The sequence below is a fragment of the Lipophrys pholis genome (assembly GCF_963383615.2).
Source record: "Lipophrys pholis genome assembly, chromosome: 2".
NCBI classification, from domain to species: Eukaryota; Metazoa; Chordata; class Actinopteri; order Blenniiformes; family Blenniidae; genus Lipophrys; species Lipophrys pholis.
Window position 1 is genome coordinate 19,162,710 of NC_137636.1, and position 25,784 is coordinate 19,188,493.

Genomic DNA, 25,784 nt, shown 5'->3' on the forward strand with positions numbered 1-25,784 from the left:
AAAAAAAAATGATAGTGTAATTTCAATAAACTACCAGAAGGGAAGCCATCACCCACAACAAAACCTGAATTGTTACCATTTTGTATTTTTTATACAAACTGTGACGATTTCATTTTTAATGTGCTTTTCCTGTTTTTTAAGATCCCGACTCTTTTGAGCTTTTAGATATAGTACCGGTAATTTACAGGGATTTGAGAAAAAGGCCTCACATGACTCCAACACTTCCCACAACAAAAGGTAAAGACAAATTACTCCTTTTGTGACATTAAAAACATTGTACCCCAGAGCCTTGCCTCGAAACAATACCATCAATCAGCGTTACAGAATCGTGTGATAGCAGGATGAAAACAAAACAAAAAACATGAAAAGCAATAACGTATTTCTCAACAATGTGGTCACCTCAATAGACAAAAAGGGAGCAGAGTACAGAAAATAAAACATACAGTACAGAGCATCTGTAACATTTAAAACACACACACCCATCTATCAGGAAGCAACTATGCTCTCTTTCTTTAAGGTATGGCAGCTGAGTTCAGCGCACAAGTCTCACGTGAAAAAATTCATTCCAGAGCAGCATGTGTGAACCCAACAAGCAGCAAATGGCAAAAACCGCATAAAACAAAAACAGCGGACTTTAAGGCACATGTGCCATCAGTAAAGAGAGGAAAAAAATATACATTAAAAAAAAAAAAAAAAAAAAAAAAAAAAAAAAAATCTGAATTTTCATTCACAGTACTGCAAAGTAACCATCATTTTCCAGAGAAAATTGGCAAATAGTTTCCCAAATAAGCTATCAAGTACATTTGTTCCACAATAAGGCTTTTTGAAACATCTTTTCTAATATTTTTGAGAAAGTTGCATGTTTGCAATCCAGTTTTCAAACTTCAATTAATCTAACGGAGCTGGGAATGTTCTGGTCTAAAAGCCAAAAAAAAAGGAGTCTAATAAGAGCATGAACCATGAGGAATGAGGATCCCCAGCGGAATGACTGCCGTACGTCAAACGGTTTTTCTGTGTGTGGAAATGGATCCATCCCTCTGCAGGGAATCTCTAGACTTTCCTGATTGTCAACCAATGCAGATCCCAGCTGTAAAAATCCAGACGTACAACGGCGGAATTTGTTGTGCGCCACCAGTGAAGGCCATAACCGGTTTTTGTTGATGTTTCAGACCAACTCCACCAACAAAATTCATAAAGTAAACACATTAAAATACAACTGCGTTTGAGGAAAAAGTGTGTTTCATCATAAAGCTGCAAGTACTTAGCCAGCCCTGTTGTAACCAGATTACAACATCAGAGACCGGCCTCGCAATTCAATTTATCCAGCTTATCCACACATACACACAGTATGTGTGGTTTCACCTACAAAAACAACACATCAGTTAAAGTTATTGCTTTTGAGCCAATGAAGTCATTCTAAAGGAGATTTTTTTAAAGTCTAAAGTCTTTTTCCTGCACTTAAAGGAAACCCCCACTTCTTTGGTCACATTACCACCCAAAGTCTTGACAAAAGACACAAAATTAAAAAAAAACAACAAACAAACAAAAAGAGAAATACCCCACTGAATACAGTGTACTATGTAACCAAAAACAAAAACTATGTAACAAAGTTGCGAGCGTTTTCATGGTATTTAGACAGTAACATTGTGGAAGAAACCACTGCTAGTAAAGAGCCTGGTTGAGTGTTTCTTCGAGGAGTGAAGCTATTTTGTTTTGGTCCATCTGTGGAAAGAAAACAGATCAATCGTTTATGTTACTGACATACATGCAAACAGAAACAAACATAATGGAACAAAAGATCAATATTTCCATGGGCCAGTTAAGGGATGCCTCATTAAGAGAAGGTATCTCACACCCACCCACACCATTATTTAACATTACGTGTTGTTTGGGGCAAAAACTTGTGCTGGAAAATGGATGTGATTATAATGTTGACTGTGATCAGTAGCCACTTGGGAGCCCTGCAGACAGAACACACACACACACACACACACACACACACACACACACACACACACACACACACACACACACACACACACACACACACACACACACACACACACACACACACACACACACACACACACACACACACACACACACACACACACACACACACACACTTTGTTTGAGCACTCACCTCACTGATCAGGCCCAGCTGCACCAACTCTTCAGCCAACTCCTGAACCTTCTCATCTGAAACACACATCAGCACAGCTGCTGAGAGCAGTTCAAAGACATGTGGCATCACCACACACACACACACACACACACACACACACACACACACACACACACACACACACACACACACACACACACACACACACACACACACACACACACACACACACACACACACACACACACACACACACACACACACACACACACACACACACACACACACACACACACACGACAGGTCAGGTTCAGGGTAACTATTGAAGTCAGAAAACTTGATCCAAATCCAACCAGCAAAGAGCTCGATCTACCAGTTTATTAGAATATTCTATGTGTTGTTTTTAGGTTTTTATGAACATCTTGCATGTGATCTAAGTTATATTCTACAAAATTGAACAATCCGGCGAGAGATTCATATTGGCGAATAAAAAAAACAACAATACACCTTAAAAAAAAGAAAAAAAGAAAAGCATAATCTTTTTTTTTTTTTTTATCTGGCCTGATGTGTCAGAACATGTTTGCTTTTTGAGTTTGTATTTGTCCTTTAACTGTGAACATTTCACAGCTTCTCTTCTCAGTCAGTTGTAAGATTGTCTCTGTGAGATTCTTTGTTTATTTCTTTAACCTTAATATTCTACTATTCTTGTTTGGACCCAGCTCCCTAATTGAACCCCAGTTTATCAAAATCACATCCTTTATTAAAACTATAATACGTCGGCATTCAATGTTTAATTTGACAACAGTCAGATCTAAAAAAGAAGAAAGAAAAAGACTTATTTTTCTCTCCATCAAACAGTTACTGTATATTGCAACAACTCTGCCTCAGAAAAAGCATAAACTTCACCGACAACACAGTTGGATGCTGCATAACAACCTCTTGTTAGATAAAAGAATATCCTTCTTCAACAGATAAAAAGAGGAAGAAACTCTCTACCTTTGTGAAAAAGAAGGGGAAAGTTAGAGCACTGTACACAGAAAGCTGAACAGCAACCTAAACATAGAGCTCTGAATAAAAATATCCAAGGCTGCTTGAAATATAAAGTAAGTTACTTAGTTAAATATAAAGTTAGTTGATTATTGCTTCACTGAAAGTTGATGGAGAAAAAAAGATGAAATTTGTTGTGACGACATTAAGAGTTTTCTTTCTCATTTCACCAACATAAACCCTGATTTCAGTTCATTTTGAAATGCATTTATGTTTAACTTTGCACGGTTACTGTAATTTCAGTTACAGCTCCAAGAAGGCACATTCTTGGCCTGAGTACAGGCAGCAGAGGAGCCACGCTCTATCAGTTTTTAATAACCAAGCTGTCAATTTACAACTGAGCCAGGAATGTAGGTGGGACAACAGGAAGTGCAAGAGCTGATAGAGCCTCAGACATACAGTACGGCAAGGAGACCGATTCTGAAGCTGAGAGTGAGGCTTTCTTAGTTCTTGTGATTTGATATGAAATAAATAAATGAAAAATAATAATGAAAAACCGTGCAGCGACTGTGGGAGGGTGCAGGAGTCCTGTGGAAATGACTGCACAGGTGAACTCTGAGTGGCTCAGACAGTCCCTGACCCTGCACTGTGCACCTTTGGACTTTAGTGTGTTGGTGAAGGAGGCTTAAAGAAATCCTCTGGTATCAGCAGGAAGGTCTGTTTACAGACAGGACGAGGCATGTTTGTGAGACTGATTAGTGTATGTGGGTGTGCACTGACGCTAACGCATGTATGTCAGTAGAGAAGACATATGACGTGGGAAAAGGAGTTAGAAGACGAGATACAGTGACGCCAAAGGATGTCAGCGTGTGTGTGTGTGAGAGATACAGTGTGTGTGTGTGTGTGTGTGTGTGTGTGTGTGTGTGTGTGTGTGTGAATGAAAGACAGGGGGATGAAAGCCTGGGAAGAGATGGGCCAGAGGAGGTGACAGCTGTCAGCTGCAGTCTTTCACAGGCCTGACATTCCCAACACGCCTGCAACATTATACATGCCTCCCATACCTGTGTGTGCATGTGCATTAGCTCATACTGCCCGTGTTATTCTGACCCGCTGGATTTGACTTTCTCATTCGCCTTAACTCAGAGGCTCTTGTTGGCTGCGTCAAAGCTTTGCATATCAAGAAGAAATATTCCTTCAGGTAAAACTGCTAAACTAAAAAAAAAAAAAAAAAAAAAAAGAAGAAGAAAAATCTGTTTTTACACTGAACCTTTTCTGGAACTGGAACTGAAACTACGACATAAATAGTTCAAATGTAGGATACAACTGGTGAAAATATTTTCGTCAAAACAGACTGAGGTTTTCATGCCACATAAGCGACAAGTAGTCTGCTGGCCTAAAATAGTCCTGCATACTGTATATTGTGACACCATTCAGGCTCTCTGAAACGTCCCTCTCACTTTCATACATGCCTCAGCACACACGGGCGACGAGACGCACCCTCTGTTAAATCAGCGCGGCAGAGACAGACTCCATTCAGACAAACACATTTCTCGTTCAACATCAGTGTAAATGTAAATCTGCTCGTCACCCTCCATCTAAACGGTTCATCTAAAACATCGACACAGATACACTGACAGCAAAAATCTCCTCACGCTGCGCAATCTGATATGTTTTGACTTGGTTAGAAAAACATACAAACACATATGCACAAACACGTGTCAGTCTCTCACCAGCACCATAGAGCAGCTGTCCATTACTTTCTGCTGCTGCAGTTTTGTGTTTGTATGAAATTAAGAGCGACTTGATGCACAAATGCTTGATAGAATGACAAGTCATGATGATTTAAATGCTTCATCCATAATAATACTGAGGAACTGGACTCACTTCACTCTCAGCGTCAAATTGTGAGCATGTAAACGGTCTCTTGTTGGTCAATATTATCATGTTTTTTTATCGAGCAGGTCTGCCTTCCAATTCTATGTTGCCTGCGAGCCAGTTCCCAAACATTAATGCATCATTAGTTTCAAACGCTTTGAGAAGAAGAAAGTCATTTTAGTCACATTTGAACCTTGTTTGATTGCAAAAAAGTAAAAATGATAAATTACATATAATAATGCTAAAATTAGCAGCCATTCTTAAATTTTTTAAACTTAGAACTGTTGGTTGACATCTGGAAGTGAGGAGAAGGGGTTTGTGGCCAATCACAATGACCGTCGGGGCCTGCGTCTGGTGAAGACGGTTGAATTTCAGTTTTTCCTTTCAAGCCTATTGATTTTATATTGACTTGACTTCAATTTGTTGCACAATGTGTGTGTCAGTGTCGTATAGAAATGAAGACAAAGTTGATCTTACGAGGTAACATGTCACAGCTTAGGTGTCGATTCAGTTTATCCTCCAGTTTCAGTAATAATGTCAGCTATGGGGAGAGAAACACACGACAGAGAAAACTCTTCAATCCTTCAACATTCTATTGGGCGCGGGATTAACACATCACATTGTTGTTAATGAGAACTTTAAAGTTGTATTTCGACTCATTTGAACCAATAAATGACAATTGTGTGGATGACTTTAGAAACACTCACATGATACTTTGCTCCCTCCTCAATAGGTTCACAGTTACACTGCATCTGAATGACCTGCGGGAGAAACAACAACAACCTAAACATGAATGGTTCCCAGCAAGTAAGAAAAGAACATCAGGGCTAAAGTTTACAAATGCTCTCGCAAAAATGCAGTGTCTGTATTAAGTCAGTGGGCACTCATCAAAAATACAACAGTGGAAACAGAATGATTAGAAGGGAAACATTAATTAATTTGCATTTGTAAAAGCAGCTCCACGCACCCTGCGTGTCTCCAGCTCTGCAGGTTCAGGTGTGGGGGATTTCACCATGGGGAGGACAACGGGAGATTTTACAGTCTCCTTCTGAGCCTGCTGAGGACAGGGCACTCCGAAAGCTGTCATTGGATAAATCCCATTCCTATCCCAGGAGGGAGTGAGACACAATGAAGGGAAGGTGCAAATAAAGAGGGAATTAATATAGAATATTAAAGGAGGAGAAAGTGTGGGAGTTGCATTAATCAGGACATACAACTATAAAAGATCAAATCAAAGAGATGTAGAAAGAAATTTTACTAAAAGAAGATTCTAGGAAAGCATGAGTTCAAGGTTCAACAAAGTTGGTGGTCCTCTACCGCCCTCGTGTGGTCGCGAAGTGTTGTTACACCTGAGTTGATCTTTTGTTTCTTACCTCACATCTTCCAGGAATTTATCCAGTTCCAAGGCGGGGAATTGTGAAAGCCTACAGAGAAAAATTAACACAAAATAATCGAGTGTTTAAGCTACACGGCGGGAAAGAGACAGGTTTTCTTCAATAATGAGGGGACAGAACAAAAATGGAACAAATGAAAGTAACACACTTCATGGTGTTTATTATGTGAAGATTTTGAATGAAAATATTTTCAAGAAGATATATGTTTGGTTGGATGTGGTTACCTAAATAGAGCAAACGTGAAAACATACACTGGAAAACCAATACACTGGTGATAATTGCTGTGTGTGGAGTTTCAGGCACTTACTTGAGCTGCACATCTTTCGTCTCAGCGAGGAGCAGGCTGGAGTCCAGATTCTTAGTGATCTCCTCCAGAGCATTTTCAGGAATCATGTCTGAACAATTACAAACAGCATCGATTTATCACATGGAAGTGTTTATATCACTTTGAAAATTGAACATGTTTACATTTTCTGTGGCAACACCTGACGATGGTTGAGAGTAAACAGTTCCAATGATGGTTCCTCAGTTTTAACTGTTATTCTAACTTATCTATTTTGTTCAAAGATATTAATGATGACTCAATCTGATGCTAAATGCTAGTAGGTGTCAACTGCGTGATCCCTGCTGTAGTCATGTACAGTACAGTGATGTAGAGATTGACAATCTGGGCACAGAGCAACAGTCTCTCCAGTTGGAGGCCAGTTGGGGCTCTTCGGTGTCGGTTCTGTTCCATTGCTGGTTAACTGCTGAGGCTCAATCATTATATAAATCTGTGTTTGCCTTGTGATGGACCTGTGCAAGTTGACCCTGCCTTCACTGGTTTCAGATCCAGGCAGATGTACAGTGTGTCGCACACTCACGTTGGTGGCCAACGATGCAGTTTGCAGCCAGCAGTTTTAGGAGCGGCACTTCGAAGAGAGCCTGGTTGAACAGCAGCTCGTGGGCTGTAGGTCTTGTACTGGGATCACACTCCAGGCACTTTTGGATCAGTTCCTATTCAACAAACGTCTGGGTTACACACACCTGAACAAACAGCTTGTACACAAAGATATGTGTTTTAATATGTAATACAACAGACTGATGCATACATCAACTTAAGGCAGACCTAAATATGAAACCAGTTTGTGTATCTCACCCTCTGCAGCGGGTCCTCCAATAGCTGAATGGCATTGTTGATGGCCTCCTGAGACACATATGACGATTCTCCGTTCCCCTGGATCTCCAAAAGTGCCATCTGCAATACATCAACACAAGTTTTCTTCATCAGGGACCAGGTCTCAGCTTACTACACCAGATGTTATTGGTCCTCTCTCACCTCTAATGCACACATGCCGAACGAGTAAATGTCTACAGCCGTGGTGACATCATCAACTGCAATGAGAGAAACGATATATCAAAGAAAATCAAGGAAGGAGTGAAATTATATCACGGCCATGCCATCAATTGAGACTCAAAACTAGAGACACAACGAGTCATTTCAAATCGAATCTCTATCATTTACTTTTCTCTAAAGATTGTAATAGAGTCACAATTTCAAACAAGAAGCTGAAGGCGTCCTCTTGGTGATGTCCTACCTCCACATTCTGGAGCAAAGAAGTGCAAATTCTTCTGTTCCTCGTGACACGTCTTCACATGGCTGTTTATCGTGTCGGGAGCAACTGCAGAGGAAGCAGGAAAATAGAATATAATGAAATATAGCAGCTAGAGAAGCGAGCATGCAGTCTGATGAAGAAGAGAAGTAGAATCAGAGTGCCGTGTGAAGGATTAAAAAGTTTGGAGCGTTTGGTTTTGGGCAGTGAGTCACTGTAACATCCAGCCTGTCCTCCATCCGGTGCTCACACTTTTTGCAGTTTGATTTTAGTGGCTTCTGGGAGCGAGAATCATGTTGTGCACACTGCAAAAAATATTTGTCATTTGCCAAGATATAAAATCTTATTTTCAGAAATGATGGAGGATTTGGCTGGTTTGAAAAGTCATTTACTGATTTTCAGTCCTTGATTTTACTGTATAATCTGAAATCTAGATTTAAAAATCTGCTACATTGACAGATCATTTCACTAGTTTTAAGTATTTTTCTTCTCAAATGTAGTGTTTAGATCATATATTTGGGCTCCCCTTTTGTGCAGTGAACAACACAAGGTGGGGTGTTTGGAAGCTTTCTGCGTGCAGCAACATGTTCACACCGCAGAGTAATGTTTACTCAGTCCCTACACACACGACTAACTTTATTGACAGCTTTAACAATGAACAGGGTTTGTTTTTTTTATAATAAAGTAGCTATATGACTATTCATTTTATCACAGAAAACGATCCAGACAGACTGAAAGAGACTTTGCCTTTTATCCGCCATTCTTAAAAGTGTTGTGGGACGGAGGATCGCCAGCAGCCTCTGGTAGAATTCGTTGAATCACTTTGTGTTTGAATGTATAATTTATTGCCATTTGAGTCCAAGTTGTTTTGGCTCCACTTGCAGGACTGAGACCTTGTAATGTGATCGTGTACCTGATCCGATCTTGATGAGTCCGTTGTGCTGAATGAAGACGGTGTCGCAGGTCAGGTTGCCATGGATGATGGGGGGGTCACACGAATGGAGATAGCTGCACATTAAGAAGGAATACAGGATAAAGAGTCTGGATTATCATTTTAATAATTCGGGATTTGACTCCTTTTGTAAACGGCCGCAATGAAATTAAGGTAACATTCGCAGAAATTGAAACTGACCTGAGCGCAGACAGGATCTGCGTGCACCATCGTTTCCACGCCTGTGGGATCAATAAATAACATCACAACTTCATTCTATTCTTTGATAAAAGACACTTTCAGGTGAATCTAATTACCCTGAAAAACTATTTTTTTTTTACCTTTTCATTCATGGTCTTGTGATTCTTCTTTGTCTTTTTCAGAAACTGCTTCAAGCTTCCAGATGACATATATTCAGTAATGAAAATCACCTGAGGCAGAGAAAGAAATTAGGGCGACCCGCGCTGAGGGATATCGCGCAAATGTAGATCAAACAAAAACAGATTTTAGTGGAAAGTGATGAAATGTTTGTGGCTGAAGCTCGTGTTTCGCAAATCTTTTAGACTCACTCTGGCCCGGTTCTCCTTTGTGTCAGCCCAGTAATTGTGAAACTTGACAATATTGGCATGCTCCAAATGGATCAGGTTATCAAATACCGCTTTCACTTTCTCCTAAATCCAGGATTTAAAAATAGAACACAATTGTAATTCATTAAGTTCAGACAAGCAGCAAGAGAAGGATCCTCAAAGTGAATATTCAGCCTCGTCTTTTTCCTGCTCTGCAACACGGAGCCTCACCTCCAGCAGCTTGAAATTCTTCCTCTCTGAAATCATGACTTCATTCCAAACTACCTCCACCCCTTCCTCCGTGTCCATGGCCAAGTATGCAGCATCTATCCCAGGCACATTACGCTGATTCACCTACATTTGAGAGGAACAGAAAACACATGACTCCATGTTTCAACAATGTCATGAAATCCGATAGAAAACAGTTCACAGAAGAACACATTTATTCTTCCTGTTTATAATTTTGGACATCATTAAGTCAAGAATTTTCTTTTCGTTACTATATCCACATCAGTTTTGTGTTTTGATTTGCTTGTTGCTGGGGTTTTATTCCGAGCGACGAGCAACACAACATAGTATTTCTGTACAATAGCACATTTTTGACTAGATTACAAAAAAGGGTTTTGCTAAACATTCATATAGGTTTGTAAAGAGCAATCCTTTTCATTAAAACCTACACTGATGCATACAATAACAATCTTGCTGGTTTCAGCAGGGGTCTGTAACTTTAATAAACAAACAAACCAGATTTTTCCCGGTTTCACCAAATCGCTTTTGAGCTGTAAAACATTTTTAACTTCCATAATGTATACAATGTTTTTTTCAGGGGTTTTTTAAACTCATGCTTTATATACAAAACTTAAACTTGACATTGCATTTCAACCCCCCCCAAACCCCCCCCCCCCCCCAAAAAAAGGCCCAAACCCAAAGCAATACTAGAAAGCAGCATCATTAACAGTAACAGAAAATAAGTCCACACAATTTGAATTAAACTCTCTAGTTGCCCACAAAGGCATTCTTTTTTTTTTTTTTTTTTTTAGACGTAGCCATGGTTCGCTCACTGGGGGAACGGGTCAGAAACTCAACATAAATCTCCTGTTGTTAAATACTTTCCTACATTCTTGTTCTGTCATTTTAGAAATGTCACATTTAGCTCTTTGAACAGAAAGACAAGAGACATTTCAAAAGATCGTCTGCCTGTTGAGCAAACACAAAACAATTTTTAAAAAAAAGTCTATTTACTTGGAGCCACTGAGGCTTACCGTGGTGGTGTCGTGCTTGGCACTCTAACCTGTGCAAAGACTTGTGATTTATTTGAGCCAATGTATCCAAATTCATTTTGGGTGTGAATGAGTGTGTTCATGTGTCTGTGATAGACTGGAGACATGTCCAGGCTGGACCGTGTCTTTGCACATAATCAGCTGCAACAGACCACGGTCCCTCTCAACACTTAGCAGGACGGAGCATGACCGAAAATGGATGGATGTTTATTTCCTGTAACTTTGTGAAAGCAGGAGAAAGCCACTACTAAAGAGCTGAACAGCTGCAAGTGACATCAAAACGGTGGGTTGCACACTCCTGAAGTAGTGGGACGTGACTTCAGACTGGTCTATTTCTGTGTCCCTAAAAGTCAAAGCAGTCTGAACAGCAACCAACACTGACATCACATATAACACCACATCATTTTTTTTCCAGTGAACTCAGCTTTATAACTCTGGTCTATAATGCTTGAGGGGATTAGGTTTTTTTTTTTACTTGTGACACAGCACAGTTCTCTGGCCCAGCCTCACCTCCTCTCTACGTTTCTGCCAGCGGCCGCAGGGACTCTCCTCCAGGATCTCTGATTCATCTTCACTCTCATCCTCATCCTCTGTTGCTGAGCTGGCAGGGGGAGGGATGGAGGCCACGGATGAAGACGTAGACGCCCCTCCTTGTACCTGAGGAGAACTCCTGCCCAGGTTTCCGGCGGTGATCTCTGATCTCTCCTCCTCACACGGAGCTGCCTTCCCCTCTGCCTCCGCCATCGTCTCGGACTTTGTGCACAGAGCAGTTTACAAGACTTTTTGTCACCGAGCAGCAACAAGTGGGGTGTCTGGATCCTGCCGTGTCCAGGGTGTGTGAGCAGATCACATGTCCATGCTGGTCCGTGGCCTGGCTCTCAGCAAGGTGGCGCTCAGCTGGAGGAGGACTGTAAACAAAGACACACATTTAGGAAGCGTGGCCACACAGTCATGGCTACACCTGGCAATAATCTGACAAACACCACATGCCAAGATAGTCCCTAATCTATGTCCACCTGGATTATACAGAGGCAGGTCTTTGGCTTTATGCTTTAGGAGTTTGTGGTCAGTGGTCACACGGACACAGCACACGTAAACATGAATATATACTTAAAACACCAACACAATTCAGCTGGCTTCGCTGCGAGGACACTTGTTAACGTGAGCTTGTACACATTCAACAACTCCTGTGCTAACTTTCCCCCGGCTAACATGCTAATTTAAAGTAAATAAACAAATTACCAACACTAGCTTAAAGAGCAGGACGTCAAACTCTCACCGTGAAGGGACCGCAACGGGAGACTTGGTAGGTTTACGTTACATACTGGAGGAAAAAATGCAGTAAAATAGACAAGAAGAAGGTTAGTTCGCCATAAATAGTGTTGGAGAGTTTCAAGTCTCTTTCTCTGAGCAGAAGTGGGAGGGGCGGGGCTGCGTCTAGGGAGCGCTTGTTTGCGCACACAAAACGCATCGGTGTGGAGTTAAAGAAAAGTCCCTTTGAGGTTAACATATCTCAAAAGAGAGGGCGATTTGTATTTCATTCACACAATATATATATATATATACTTCAAAATAAAGGTCAGATTGTGTGTTTTTTTTAACTTTCCATAACCGATTATTATCATGACAACCGCTTTGTACCATGTTTCTGATAAGGCTAAAGACTATGGAATTACCTACATTTGTGTTGTCCAGGAGAGTGTTGATGTGTTTGATCCCAAATGTTAACTAGTTTTTTCAACCATTGAAATGTGACATTTTCGTTTAAAGAATAATAGAAGGGTAGAAATCAAGCACACCCTACTTTGGACGCGAAGGCGAGCATAAACAAGAGTCAAGATAAATCCGGTCGTGTGAATTGCAAGTTTGTAAAGAGAGGCTTCTTAAAGGCATGCAGTCGCATCAAAACGCCTTAATATCTAACACAATAGAATTTAAAAGTGTAAACTCCGTATACAAAAGTTCAATTTTTTGACAGGAATAGATACTTTATGAACACATGAGGCGTTTAATCCTGCCTTCGGGTTTGACGGCTGCTATGAAAGCGGAAGTCATCAGAAGGGAACCCTCTTGGCTCTCGCGCAGGAGGCTGGTACAGCTGTTTCACGTTGCTAAATATCAGCGCAAACTGGTATCAGCGATCCCGGACAGAGTGATGCAAACAAGCCCGCTGGAAAATAAAGGAACGTCTGTGTGGCTCCCTTTTGGGTGAAAACAAACCAAAAAAAAAAAGAAAAGAAAAGAAACAGGCAGAAAGAACCCCGCTCTGCCTCTCTTCGTCCAGGATGCGGAGACTTGACGACACGGACGCAGTCCTCCGCTCGGGTCGAGAGTAGCGCGGCTGTTTTATGGACGGAGGGACGAGGCAGTGGCCGGGGAGTCCGGGGCATCAGCCGAGCGGGGCGAAGGAGCCGTTAGCCGGCTAGCCTCCGCGACAGACACCGCGATCACCCCGGACACCAGCTCACTGCTTCATTATGGCCACGAACGGCAACAATCTGACGCCCGGGATGGGGGAGATCATCCAGCTGAACGTCGGAGGGACGAGGTGAGCTGACAGAGGATGGCTTTGGGGAAACATTGAGCTCCAGCAGCAGCAGTCTGCATTTAGGATGAAAACAAGACCTCATACTGCTGCTTCTCACACGGCAGAAGTCCATCTACACTCCACTGTACACACTGTCCCTCAATGTTTTATAGTGGCTGCATCAGTCAGTCTGCACTGACCCTGCATCTGTCCTGCTAACACGGTGTTCTATTCTATTCTATTTTATTCTATTCTATTCTATTTTATTCTATTCTATTCTATTCTATTCGCCAGGTTCAGCACCTCCAGACACACTCTGATGTGGATCCCGGACTCTTTCTTTTCAAGGTTGGTTCAATGTTTTCAGCCTAATGGCTCATCATTAAAAAGCACACAGAGTACACCTCTGTAGCAGACATGCCTTCTGATCTAATCTGAGAGGATAATCTCACTTTACTGTTACTTTACTCACCTGATTACCACAGGGATCATATGCAGTTTGCATTTTTCTATTTTCTTAAAGATTACATCTAATTGATCTTATTGGCAATAATAATAATAATAATAATGTAATATGCCAGTGAATACATGGTGAGCATGCTGCTATGCTCTACACAGCCAGTTCAATAAAAAATCATATTGCATAATTAATGTTAAGCAGGGATGCTCCATTGTCTTCCCTTTGTCTGACTTCATTTGCGTGAGAGGACATATCCAGAGACTCCAGTTAGAGCAGGCGTTTACAAGAATTTGTATGGGTGTGGGGGTTAAACTTACAGGGCAGGGGGCTCTGTAAAGTGATCAAAATAAGGCTTCCAATGACGTCCCTTTTGAATATTGAGACTAACTAAGTGGAAATTATATTCGATTTGTACTTTTGTTAAGTGAATATGAATTCTTCAATTCCATTTTCAACATTGATATTAGGTTGGACATGTTCCTTCTTGTTGTTTTTTTTACTGTGCAAACATACATACATACATATCCATCCACATTCTGTACCACTTTATCCAATGAAAGGTTGCTGGAGTTGACCCCAGGTAACTCTGGGTGAAGGCAGGGTTCAGGCTGGACACATCACCAGCCCATCAAACAAACAGAGCGAGACAGACAACCACCCACACTCATATTCACACAATTTAAAGCCCTTACTTATTCTGGACTGGGTTGAGGAAGCTTAGTACCTGAATCAAAACACATGCACAATGAGGAAGAACATGCAAAACCAACACAGAGAAGTCCAGTGGCTCAGACTTGAACCAATGACATTCTTGCCTTAATGGGCGAGTGGGAACCAGTATACCACGACTGTGCAGCTCTGGACAGTATTGAGTCATATTCAGTCTGGATAAAAAGCATCAAAACAGCTGGTTTACTACATTTTGTGTTGTATAGTTTACATTTGACGTATCAGTACTGAATGATTCTTCCTGTAGCCTATTCAAATGTAACTCTACCCCCTAGTCGGGTGAGTGAAAAAGACGACCGAGGCGATGCGAATACCACAGTTGTCACAGATTGAAACGCTGGACTTGAGCTCACAGTTTGACAACAGCTGAGTGAGGAGTGTAAAGGCCTGTCGAACTGTCTGCCAGCACACCTGTCTGTGTAGCTGCCTGTCAGTCACTCTGCTACCAGCTGCCTGCACACACTGACAGGCCACTCTCGATTCAGCACAGTCTGGCTGTGCAAACACAACGTGCTCATTTGATGAAAACCTGAATATCTGCATCAAGAAAAGACTTGTTAGAATTAAAATACCCAAAGATAGTGGTCACATTGCTCAGCTAACCGTGTGTGTGTGTGTGTGTGTGTGTGTGTGTGTGTGTGTGTGTGTGTGTGTGTGTGTGTGTGTGTGTGTGTGTGTGTGTGTGTGTGTGTGTGTGTGTGTGTGTGTGTGTGTGTGTGTGTGTGTGTGTGTGTGTGTGTGTGTGTGTGTGTGTTTCCAGTTTACTGAGTGGAAGGATATCTACTCTTCGGGATGAAACTGGAGCTGTGAGTAGCCTTTGTTTCCTTCTTTTTTTTTCAAAACTAGGACAGCATCTGCAGGCCACATCTGACGTTAGAAGCATTGAAAAAAAGCTTAGTGCAGATAATAAGCCACATTTATTGTGTTAACGCAACTTCATAAAATGTTGCCGAGTCAGAAGTAACGGTTTCATGTCTGGCTGAAAATAAACAAAAACATTAGCTGTATGTAATTCCACAGAGGCGAGAGGCCACTCCGCCATTTACAAAGTGATGACCGATTAAACCATGAACGCAGAGGGTCTACTTTCTAATCCTCTGTAATTATTTGATATCAGTGGGTAACAACATCCTGTACTTCTCACTTTCAGATATTTATTGACAGAGACCCCACTGCTTTTGCACCAATTTTGAACTTCCTTCGAACCAAAGAACTGGATTTGCGGTAAGAAGTAACAAACAAAAAACTGTTTATTTGATGGGGAATTCATTCTGACGGAATATAAAAAAAGTTCTTTTAAATCTCTCTGTAGGGGCGTCAACATCAGCGTCCTGCGACATGAAGCAGAGTTCTACGGGATTACTCCCCTGGGTATGCTGCTGTTCAAAGTTTCAGGCAGAAACTGACTGAACCGTCCTCATCTCAGGGTGTAAATGACAAAACCTCATTTGTTTACCTTGCAATACTTTTGTTGTGTCGACAATGTGGTTTTGCTGCAACATATGTCAGGAGTCACTGTGAGTTTAAAACAAAGGTTTTGAGGGGCAGTCTGAAGTCTTGTAGTACTTGGAATATTGTTTAAATGAAGTATTATCAAACATTGTTTGAGCTTCAAATACAACCTGACTGAGGTCAGAACCTAAATCCTGTTAGTTCCACATGCTTTAATGTTGTTTTACATCCTGTTTCACTGTTTGCAACTTCCCTGTATTGTCTGAGTACTTCAATGGGAAAATTAACTGATTACCTACTTAAAAAAGTATCGGGCAGCAGCTGTTACATTAAGCAAAAACTAAGTGTAAACAAATCTGTAACTCAGACAAAGGGTCTGATCATATTTTATCAGAATAATACAAGTCAAACAAAAGGATCATGAATTTAAATGCAATGGCAAAGACATAATCACACATTACATTTCACTGAATATTTTCATTTTTGAAATATGAATGAATCTACCATGTTATTCTGTTCATAGTGGTGAAATTAACTTCTTTTTCGCGTGTGTGTGTGTGTGTGTGTGTGTGTGTGTGTGTGTGTGTGTGTGTAGTCCGGCGTCTGTTGCTGTGTGAGGAACTGGACCGCTCGTCCTGTGGTAGTGTTCTCTTCCACGGTTACTTGCCGCCCCCAGGTAAACACATGAAACTGAGAAATAAAGGGAAATGTACGGAGACTCTAACAGAATCCACTTGTGAAGATTTAAAAAAAAAAATGATATGAACAACCTGCCACTTGATAATCGCTCCTTGTTTTTAAATTTGATGTGAACATTTCCTTGACAGTTGTCCCCTGCCGGAAGTCGGCTCCTTCCTCGGCAGCGTCAGGATCAGCCTCCGATGAGCGGCTGCCTCCGAGTGGAGCAGAAGGCTTTGCCCGTGTGGGTGCCCTCCCTCACCCCTCCCTCTCTGCATCACCTGGAACTGATGACCACAAACTGGGTGATTATTCTCCAAAAGCATTATTGAGACGACCGTGTGTGAGAACCTGCGAGCGGAGGAATGTGACGATCTTACTGCGCCGCCCCATCCTGTCTGTTTCTAACAAGCTGTATCTTTACATACGCGCTGCCACGCATGCCCGCATCCTCTGGATTGGTCTACGATCGTGTGTGTGTGGATTGCAGCACATGTACCGAGTGTTTCTAAGTGTGCATTAATGCTTCAGCTAATGTGACCTGACATCCTTTTAGTCTGCTAACGCCACTGACTGAAGTAGCCTAGTTTCTCCTCTGCCTGCTCTCTCGACACTGATATCACAGATCCTAAGTGCGCAGCAATGCATCAACGCTACTACATAGCTGCTTCTACTCATTCACATTGCTTCGTCAGCTGTTCAGAAAATTACAACTGATTAGCCAGACACCAGTTTCGTAAAATCACCAAGCTGTGACAGAAGCATGTTTATGTGTATTGCGTTTGTCTGTGTAGGTCCCGTGGTTGACCCAAGGAAAGTGTTGATTATAGCGGGACACCACAACTGGATTGTAGCAGCATATGCACACTTTGTCATCTGCTACAGGTAATATTACCACACTGTGGTTTGGTTAAAAAGAAAAAAGAAAAGAAAAGATAGCTCTCATTCAGTTCCTGTTCATAAGTGGAGGACATTCAATTATTTATGATGTGAGGTTGGAGTCATTGTCTTTTGTGTCTCACATTTCTCACCCAACGCTGTAACTGTACCAGGGACCAGTTAAAGTTCAGCTATTTGTTTTAAATCTAAAGTAACGTGACATTTGTGAGGATCAGTCTCTTCCAGTCTTATTAAGATGACATATGAACACATTTCTACGAGTCATTGTTATTGGTGCCTTGGGATTATCCTGTTGTTATTGGTGCTATGGTAGTTAAAAAAAAAAAAAAAGTCTGTAATGCTCCAGGATGATTTTTGGTGTGGGATTATTGTCCACTCATACAAATAAAAACAGCCATTTGTTTTACATACAGATGTTGTTTCTTCTACTTAAATACAACTCTATTGTGATTGTTCACTGCTGACTTCAGTTTCTACTTTCTAACGAACTGTGAGCCTGCAAAAGCTTAAAAAATACACTAAATACACAAGCAGAGAAGAAGATGCATATGTGTGTGTGTTTTCACTGCAGGATAAAGGAATCATCTGGATGGCAGCAGGTATTTTCCTCGCCGTATCTTGACTGGACCATCGAACGTATTGCACTTAATGCCAAAGTAGTTGGTGGCCCTCATGGGGACAAGGACAAGATGGTGGCTGCTGCCTCTGAAAGTCGCATAATCCTATGGAGTATCCAAGATGGAGGCAGTGGGAATGAGATAGGTCGGTTTATAACACTGCTGAAGTTGGAATCTGTAGTTATGGAATGTTGTCACTTGATAAGGATGTGATCCTAAAAGAACAAAATGTTTTTCAGAGTTAAATTCAGCATTGTGTGTTCCATTTCACTTTGCTTCAGTCTGTTTAGCTCCAAGCTCCTGAAAGTCCTTTCAATCGTCTCCTTCCCTCTGCCTGCTGCTGTAACAGGTGTGTTCAGTCTCGGCGTGCCGGTGGACGATCTTTTCTTCATCGGGAACCAGTTGGTGGCGACGAGCCACACGGGAAAGGTCGGCGTGTGGAACGCTGTCACACAGCATTGGCAGGTAGGAGGATTCTCCTTTTGTATTCGTCTGTTCAGAAAGTTCACCTGGTTTAATTGGTTGATTTGTACCTGTTGTTATATACTTTGTGTTCATTTCCATATATGTATTATTTGTGTCTCTTAGGTTCAAGATGTGGTTCCTATCACCAGCTGTGACACGGCGGGATCGTTCCTACTACTGGGCTGTAACAATGGCTCCATCTACTACATCGGTACGCAAACATATGAAACAAGCAACTGCTATTCTGAGTGCTTCAATCATTCATTTCACTTCGAAGAACCATTTTGGATTTTATTAAAAACCAGAAGATTTCAGTTATTTCTGCAGTGTTATGAAACGTCAACAGAGAAACATTTGGTCTTTCTCCTCTTTTCAGACATGCAAAAGTTCCCACTGAGGATGAAGGACAATGACCTTCTGGTCACTGAGCTTTATCACGACCCTTCAAACGACGCCATCACTGCACTGTCTGTCTACCTCACCCCGAAAACCAGTGAGTTTTCAAGGTCCTTCTGAAAATGACAAGAAACCACAATTTTGTGTACTATCTACTTTGTTTTGATCGTTGCAGCTCTGTGTCATGTCTCCTGTTTCTTTTTTTTTTGTTTCCCCGCTCGGGGTAGAGATTTATCAGTTTTTACCCAAATCACAGTCATGTCTGTGTCTGCTCACAGGTGTGAGTGGGAACTGGATCGAGATCGCCTACGGGACCAGCAGTGGTGCAGTGAGAGTGATCGTGCAGCACCCGGAGACGGTGGGATCGGGCCCCCAGCTCTTCCAGACCTTCACAGTTCACAGAAGCCCCGTGACAAAGATCATGCTCTCTGAGAAGCATCTGGTATCAGGTGAGGGATTGAACAGGAAGTGATGGTGGTACCGACACTGAAAGGGATTTTTCTCGTCACGTGTCCCATGTTACACACCTGGTTGCATTCCCGTGTTTCAGTTTGCGCAGATAACAACCACGTCCGGACGTGGACGGTGACCCGGTTCAGAGGGATGATCTCCACACAGCCAGGCTCCACCCCTCTGGCATCCTTCAAGATACTGTCGCTGGAGGAGACGGAGAGCCACGGGAGCTACGGCTCCGGGAACGATATCGGTGAGAACGCAGAGAACAGAAGCTCAGAACAAATGCAACATCCAATCACAAACAAAGTATGATTAACATACTAACATAGAAGTTAGTATCACTCTTGTTCTCTAAATGAAAGGCTAATAAGAGCTTCATTTTGGCAAAAAAAAAAGGTTTAGGTTGCTTACACTTTTTAATCATCCAAATATACTCTTGAAACCCAAATCTAATTATCAGAACTGCAAAGCTCATGTCTGGTTTAGGGTTACAGCACAGTGAAGGCAAGAATACCCTTAAATTCTCTGTGGCGCACTGATCTTCTTCATGGTTCTTTTGTATGTGACCTCGAGGACAAGGAACAGAAAATGAACATTTCTGAGCTTTTCTAATTCTGTTGCACTTAATACGAGTGATGGACAGATTAATTTTTTGAAAATGATTCTTTGCTGAGGTACAGATTAAGGGATCATCTTTTTTGAGAATCACAAACATCCAGAATGCTGATTACATGAGTAACTTATTCCATATTACTTATTCCAAATTAAGCTCACAGCAGCCTGGACACACATCCAGCTGACTCACGTGTACTCAGCAAGAACATGCAGTCTCCACCGAATTGAACCAGGGATATTCTTGCTTTGAGGCCAGACTGCTAACTATTACACTACAGTGTACGAATGGCAGCTTGTTGATTTGACATGTTCTTCTTATATTCAGGCCCATTTGGAGAGCGAGATGATCAACAAGTCTTCATCCAGAAGGTCATTCCCATCACCAACAAACTGTTTGTGAGGCTCTCATCAACTGGGAAAAGGTACTCCGACTTCAGTGTACTGTCACATGCTCTGCTTCTCTGAGTTTGGCTCCTCGTATTCATTTTTACATTTCTTTTCTGAGCAGGATCTGTGAGGTGCAGTCAGTGGACGGGACCACCATCTCTTGCTTCATGGTGCGGGAGTGTGAGGGCTCCAGTCGAATGGGATCACGACCTCGCCGTTACCTGTTCACTGGTCACGGAAATGGCAGCATCCAAATGTGGGACCTGACCACTGCGATGGACACGGCCAACAAAGGAGAGGAGAAGAAGAAAGAGGGTGAGGAAAAGAAAAGAGTTCACATGCCATCATTGTATGTGTGTTTATGGGAGGAGAAATGATTCTCGTGACTGATCAAATACTGAGCATGGTTTCAATGTATCTGTGGACTAACCTGCGTTTGGGCAGATGTTGGTGGGCCAACAGAAGAGGAGCTGCTCCAGCTGTTGGATCAGTGCGACCTGAGCACGTCACGCTGTGCGACACCGAACATTAGTCCTGCCCCGTCTGTGCTGCACCACACACGCCTCAGAGAGTCCTGCTCCAGGTCAGAGAGTTCTACACCTTTATATAGGTACAGGGTCATATGTACCGTCTGAAGATATGATTGGCAAACGTTGAAAAGTCTTACGTGTCCTTCTCTTCATCAGTCTGCAGTTACAGGCTCAGGAGCCCATTCCTGAGTGCCAGGCCACATACGGGGCTGTGCGACCCTACAGAGAGAGCCCCCTGCTGGCTCGGGCCCGTCGAACGGAGTCCTTCCACAGCTACCGGTGAATTCTTATCATTAGTCAGATGCTCACCAGCTTTTAATTACTTTTGGCCTTGAATATCACAGATTACACACTTAGGCACGCGTACATTTAAATATACACAGTCGCACAAGCCAAATTAGAGAAGTTTGAGTACTTTGATGACGCTTAAAATGGTCAGAGAGGAGAGAATGAAACATCTTTTGCAAGCCCACTGGCTGCTGTTTTGTTTTTGTAGCCACGGGGGAGAGAGAGCTCCAGAAAGGAACGATGATGGTTGCAACAAGTAAATATTTTCCACACTGAAAAACATGACGTCCTTATCTTTTACACGACACTGAGCAAACATAGCCAGCAGACATTTTGCTGGGTGATGAGGTCTCTGATAACTGTCGTCATTCCTGGATAGTGACTCACCACACTGATGGGGGGAAAAGTAGAAGCACTGTTAAGCAGCAACACTATGATTATCTTCACAGTTTGGTCCCTTGCCCCTCTTTCAATTCCTGTGTGCGCATTAAAGAACTCTGTGTGTGCGTGTGTGTGCGTGTGTGAACTACATGGGAACTACTGGTCCAGAACAAAAACCCACTAAGACAGGTTTGCTCTCCGAACAACCGGATTCGGGTTTTTGCACTTCACCTGTGAAACTCTGACATTATCAATGTCCCATTTTAACGGACCCTTTTATATCTTTCCATAGAGATTTCCAGAACTTTAGCCTAAGTCGAGGTGTCCTGGACAGCACAGACCAGACGCCGGGTCCCGACCCTGGCCAGACCCCTGATGCTCGCCGCTCGCTCTGTGACTTCGGACCTGAGGACAGCGAGAGGAGAGCCTCAGCCATGGAGCTCTGGGCCTCCCGGACCACCAGCGCAAGCTCCAACAGCATTATTGGAGCCATGTTTTCTACTGGCATGAAAGCTGAAGGAAGCCAGGACTCTCCTCGGCAACTTCCAGACAGCCCGACTCCAGGTGGAGACGTTCGGCGAAAGCTGCATCCTCAGCTGGAGGAAGGCGAGGGTGCCGCGCCAGGGGGAGAAGGGGCGAAGGCAGATGGAGGTGTGAGGAAGAGGAGCGTACTAGAAGGAGGCTTTCTGAGTAGGAAGAGGGCCCCCTCTGTCCCACACCTCTCATCCCTACCCTCTGGATCTGACGGTGGCGGCAGCGATTCGTCCGCAAACGCCTCGCCGTCTCCAACTAAACTGGCATCCTCCACGTCGCCACGGCACAGGAAGCTGCCCTCTGAAACGTCCAGTCAGGACAGCAGCCTGTGAGAGCAGCTTTTCTTTTGAGTTCCTGCTGTGGGATTATCTTACGGAGGCATCTCGTCTGTCATAGATGTTATTTTGGAGAGGAGAATCGACAGTAACAGCAAGATAAAAACACTAAATCAACTTCAGGCACCATCTCATTCTGCTTTTTATGAAATACGCTCCGGGATATATTTGTTGGTGGATCCCAAACAACAGGAGCATCAATAAATCCCATGAATCCGAATGAGTACAACTCAAAGAGGCAGTCCCAGCACGTCATCTCAGCCAGAGCAGTTCTTTTGAAGATGTGACATTTATCCTCCGGATGTAACTGGAGCTCTTCGGTTTGTATTTAACCATCTTAACTGGTGCTGGCATGAAGGACTTTACTTTTCTTTTTTTTTTTTCTTTTTCATTCCGATTGTTCTGCTTAGTCCTGATCAACAGGAGAAAGGTTCTCTGCTACTGAATATGGTGCTCACCATACATCTAAAGAATCACAGAGGAACAGGCAGGAGTGTGGGAGAGTAGGTACTGCTGAGGTGGTGCTGCTGGGCCTGTCGGGCCACAGCACACTTGTTCCAAGTCACAGATAGGAACAAGACTGATGCAACAGCACAGTCATAGTAACAGAACGTGAGATCCTAATATCAGTGAAAAGCTGATATTTGACTTGTGAGACCAGCAATCGGCTCCAAAACAAAATACCAAATGCACGTCCTTTCCCTTTAAAAAAATAAGTGTTTATGTTGACTTGCAGTCTGGTTTTGTTAAGAATGTGACCCCAAACTATGTGACAAAAACACATACTGTATATTTAACTAAATGCTAAGATTAAATGTGTTTTAGTCTAGGAAATATGACATCATATCACCTTACACCAAAATATTTGACCTGAAGCTGTAACATATCATCAGACACTATAAACTAATGGCCGTAGGGAAGTTTTGACAACAAAAAAAAAAACACAACAAACTGAAATCTTGAATATTTCATGTATTTAAATAACATTGTCTTTTGTTTCAGGGAAGGTGTTAATGTCTAAAAAACAAACAAACAACTAATTATTATATGACTGGCTGAGCTTTCTGAGCTCCAGATCAGAAATGGGCAAATGGTGTCATCCAAGATCGTGGCCAGAAATGGTGATTTTAGGGGGTAAATAAAATGAAACATGGACCCAATAATCATATGCATCCATCGTGATTGACATCTGTTCAATTGGCTCTTTACATTAACTTTTGTCAATAGTTAATGTAAAATCTTCCTTTGTGAGATGACTGCAGATATTCTCAGGTGTGAGAATACGTCATTCGTTGATTAAGCCAATAATTGAAAAATAGACTTGGTAAGAGTAGAGCTTGTTGCTGTGGCGAGCTCTTGATGGTCTCACGGGTTCCTGCCAAAATGTGAAATTGTCCTGCAATGTTGATTTTAAACTCGCCTAAAACATGTTACTTTAGTCAGAATCTTGGAAACAACTTGAACCTTAAAATCTTTTGCTGCAGCCGGAGACACAGCAGTTAAAGGTGTAAAAGATTCCGTCACGTCGCTGCTCCAGACTCAAAGTAAACCTCTGAGCTTGTTGATGGACAGCTCAGGGCTATTTGACAATGGAGCGAAGCTGCGCAACAGAAACTGAACAGTCCGGTTTGGTGACATGTTCAACACGCATGCTGACCTGCAGGAACAAACAACCTTCATGCAAATGTGTGCCTGGTTTTCATTTTTGCCCTAAGTCCCAGTGTAACTGCAGAAACTCCAGTTTAACAAACTCCTTGGCCCTCAGTGGAAGCCCACAAATACAAACTATTGCATGGATTGAGAGTGTAATCTAAAAATGTTTTGAAGGAGGGGACACAGATATTTAACAACACAAAGTTTCTGAAGTGAAACCACAAGTCTTGAAATGTTTGTGGTACTCCCATCGACAGTGAGCAGTTCCCTTCATTATTTGGTGCATATTGTGTTGCTGGAAAGGTTTTCATTCTCCACTCGTAAAAAACAAAAAAATAAGACTCCTGCTTAAATTCAGCCTTGTTTTATACATTGGTGCCTGTGCAAATTCATGCTAATAATTTATTTTCTTATTTTTGTGGGGGTATAACTATAATTAAATATAGTTACCTTCACCATAATCTGAGGACCTACACTACATCACTTTACTTCCCTCGAAACAAGTGTTGTGTTGAGAGACTGTTGCAGTGCCTTATATTACCGTTTTATCTGAAGAGGACTGTGACCAAAGGCTTGTGACGATGGAGGCACGAGGTAAAGCTGTCCACGATGGCTTTGGATGAAATCCTGACAGGATAGCGGGTAAATTAGACCCTATGAGCGGCATTTCTGTCTGAAATGACAGACGAAAATAACTTCCACATACAATATATTAAGACTGAGAGCAGGGAACATGTGATTCTGTAGCTTTTTATGTACTTTTAAGTGAATCAACTCATGACCTACGACAACAAAACAGAACCTTTTTCAACTAAACTTGCTTAAAATCTCCTGGGTCCCGTGTTTAATGATGGGTTGGTTAGCTTTGTGATCCCTGGTACTTTTTTTGGGATCACTCTAAAAGTCTGTAATGGTTTAAAAAAAAACAAAAAAAAAAAAAAACCTTGAAGGAGAGCCAGAGGCAGCATGTTGGTACTTATTTGCCAAATCCAGCAGTGATGTAACATCATGTATTGGTGATCATTTCTCTGTAAGATATGTGATCATGTGGTCCTTACTTGTACAAAACTGTAGAATTTGATACACTGACTATACAAAAAGAAGACATATAATCAAAACAAAATCCTACTCTGGATGCATTAATGTGTGTGATGGTGTGTTGATGCGTACACTATTTGTATAAGGCCTATATTGCTATTATCTTGCTATTGGACCTTACTGCATTTGCACTTGCACTATGAGGACAAATAGAACAATAGCTTACTAGTATTTATTTTATATATCTGTATTAAAAAAAAAAGAAGACATTTAAAATCTATATTTTAGCACCTAGTTGTTTGTCTGCAGTTTGTTTGGTGTCCCGCAGTTCCTCTCTGGCTATGTTTACATTATATTACAGCCAGATGCTAACGGGCTAAAAGAAAATGCATATCTGTTTATTTAAACTGACCCGGGCATCGGTGTTTTATATTGTGTGTGCTAGAAATGCTGCATCAAGTTGTGATATTATTTACAGTTGCCTTTTGTACTCTTCGAATATAAAATTGATATTGAGTCACAGTGTTTGTGCAATTCAAACTCCAACTGTGTTTACTAAAATGTCCCACAGTACTGAACATCTCTTTTGATTC

The 25,784-nt window shown here is 42.0% G+C and overlaps 2 protein-coding genes across 2 annotated transcripts; one reads left to right on the forward strand and one right to left on the reverse strand.

The window, feature by feature from the left end:
* Nucleotides 1–848: 848 nt before the first annotated feature.
* Nucleotides 849–12,162, reverse strand: LOC308126670 (nuclear receptor-binding protein-like). The gene is made up of 18 exons (XM_080491218.1): nucleotides 12,030–12,162; nucleotides 11,261–11,658; nucleotides 9,702–9,824; nucleotides 9,474–9,575; nucleotides 9,246–9,335; nucleotides 9,106–9,146; nucleotides 8,887–8,981; nucleotides 7,959–8,042; nucleotides 7,700–7,755; nucleotides 7,520–7,618; nucleotides 7,245–7,377; nucleotides 6,689–6,776; nucleotides 6,361–6,411; nucleotides 5,955–6,090; nucleotides 5,695–5,748; nucleotides 5,465–5,528; nucleotides 2,144–2,199; nucleotides 849–1,722 (listed from the first exon to the last, which is right to left on the reverse strand). Exons 2-18 carry the CDS (start codon nucleotides 11,492–11,494, stop codon nucleotides 1,663–1,665), a joined length of 1,566 nt encoding a protein of 521 aa, XP_080347344.1. The 5' UTR covers nucleotides 11,495–11,658; nucleotides 12,030–12,162; the 3' UTR covers nucleotides 849–1,662.
* A 667-nt stretch (nucleotides 12,163–12,829) lies between these two features.
* Nucleotides 12,830–25,064, forward strand: kctd3 (potassium channel tetramerization domain containing 3). Its single transcript, XM_080458932.1, has 19 exons — nucleotides 12,830–13,298; nucleotides 13,572–13,625; nucleotides 15,227–15,272; nucleotides 15,617–15,690; nucleotides 15,779–15,837; nucleotides 16,514–16,594; nucleotides 16,746–16,901; nucleotides 17,391–17,481; nucleotides 18,068–18,258; nucleotides 18,463–18,578; nucleotides 18,702–18,789; nucleotides 18,955–19,071; nucleotides 19,253–19,423; nucleotides 19,525–19,680; nucleotides 20,371–20,467; nucleotides 20,554–20,747; nucleotides 20,877–21,015; nucleotides 21,119–21,241; nucleotides 21,924–25,064. Exons 1-19 carry the CDS (start codon nucleotides 13,228–13,230, stop codon nucleotides 22,495–22,497), a joined length of 2,598 nt encoding a protein of 865 aa, XP_080315058.1. The 5' UTR covers nucleotides 12,830–13,227; the 3' UTR covers nucleotides 22,498–25,064.
* The last annotated feature ends 720 nt before the right edge of the window (nucleotides 25,065–25,784 follow it).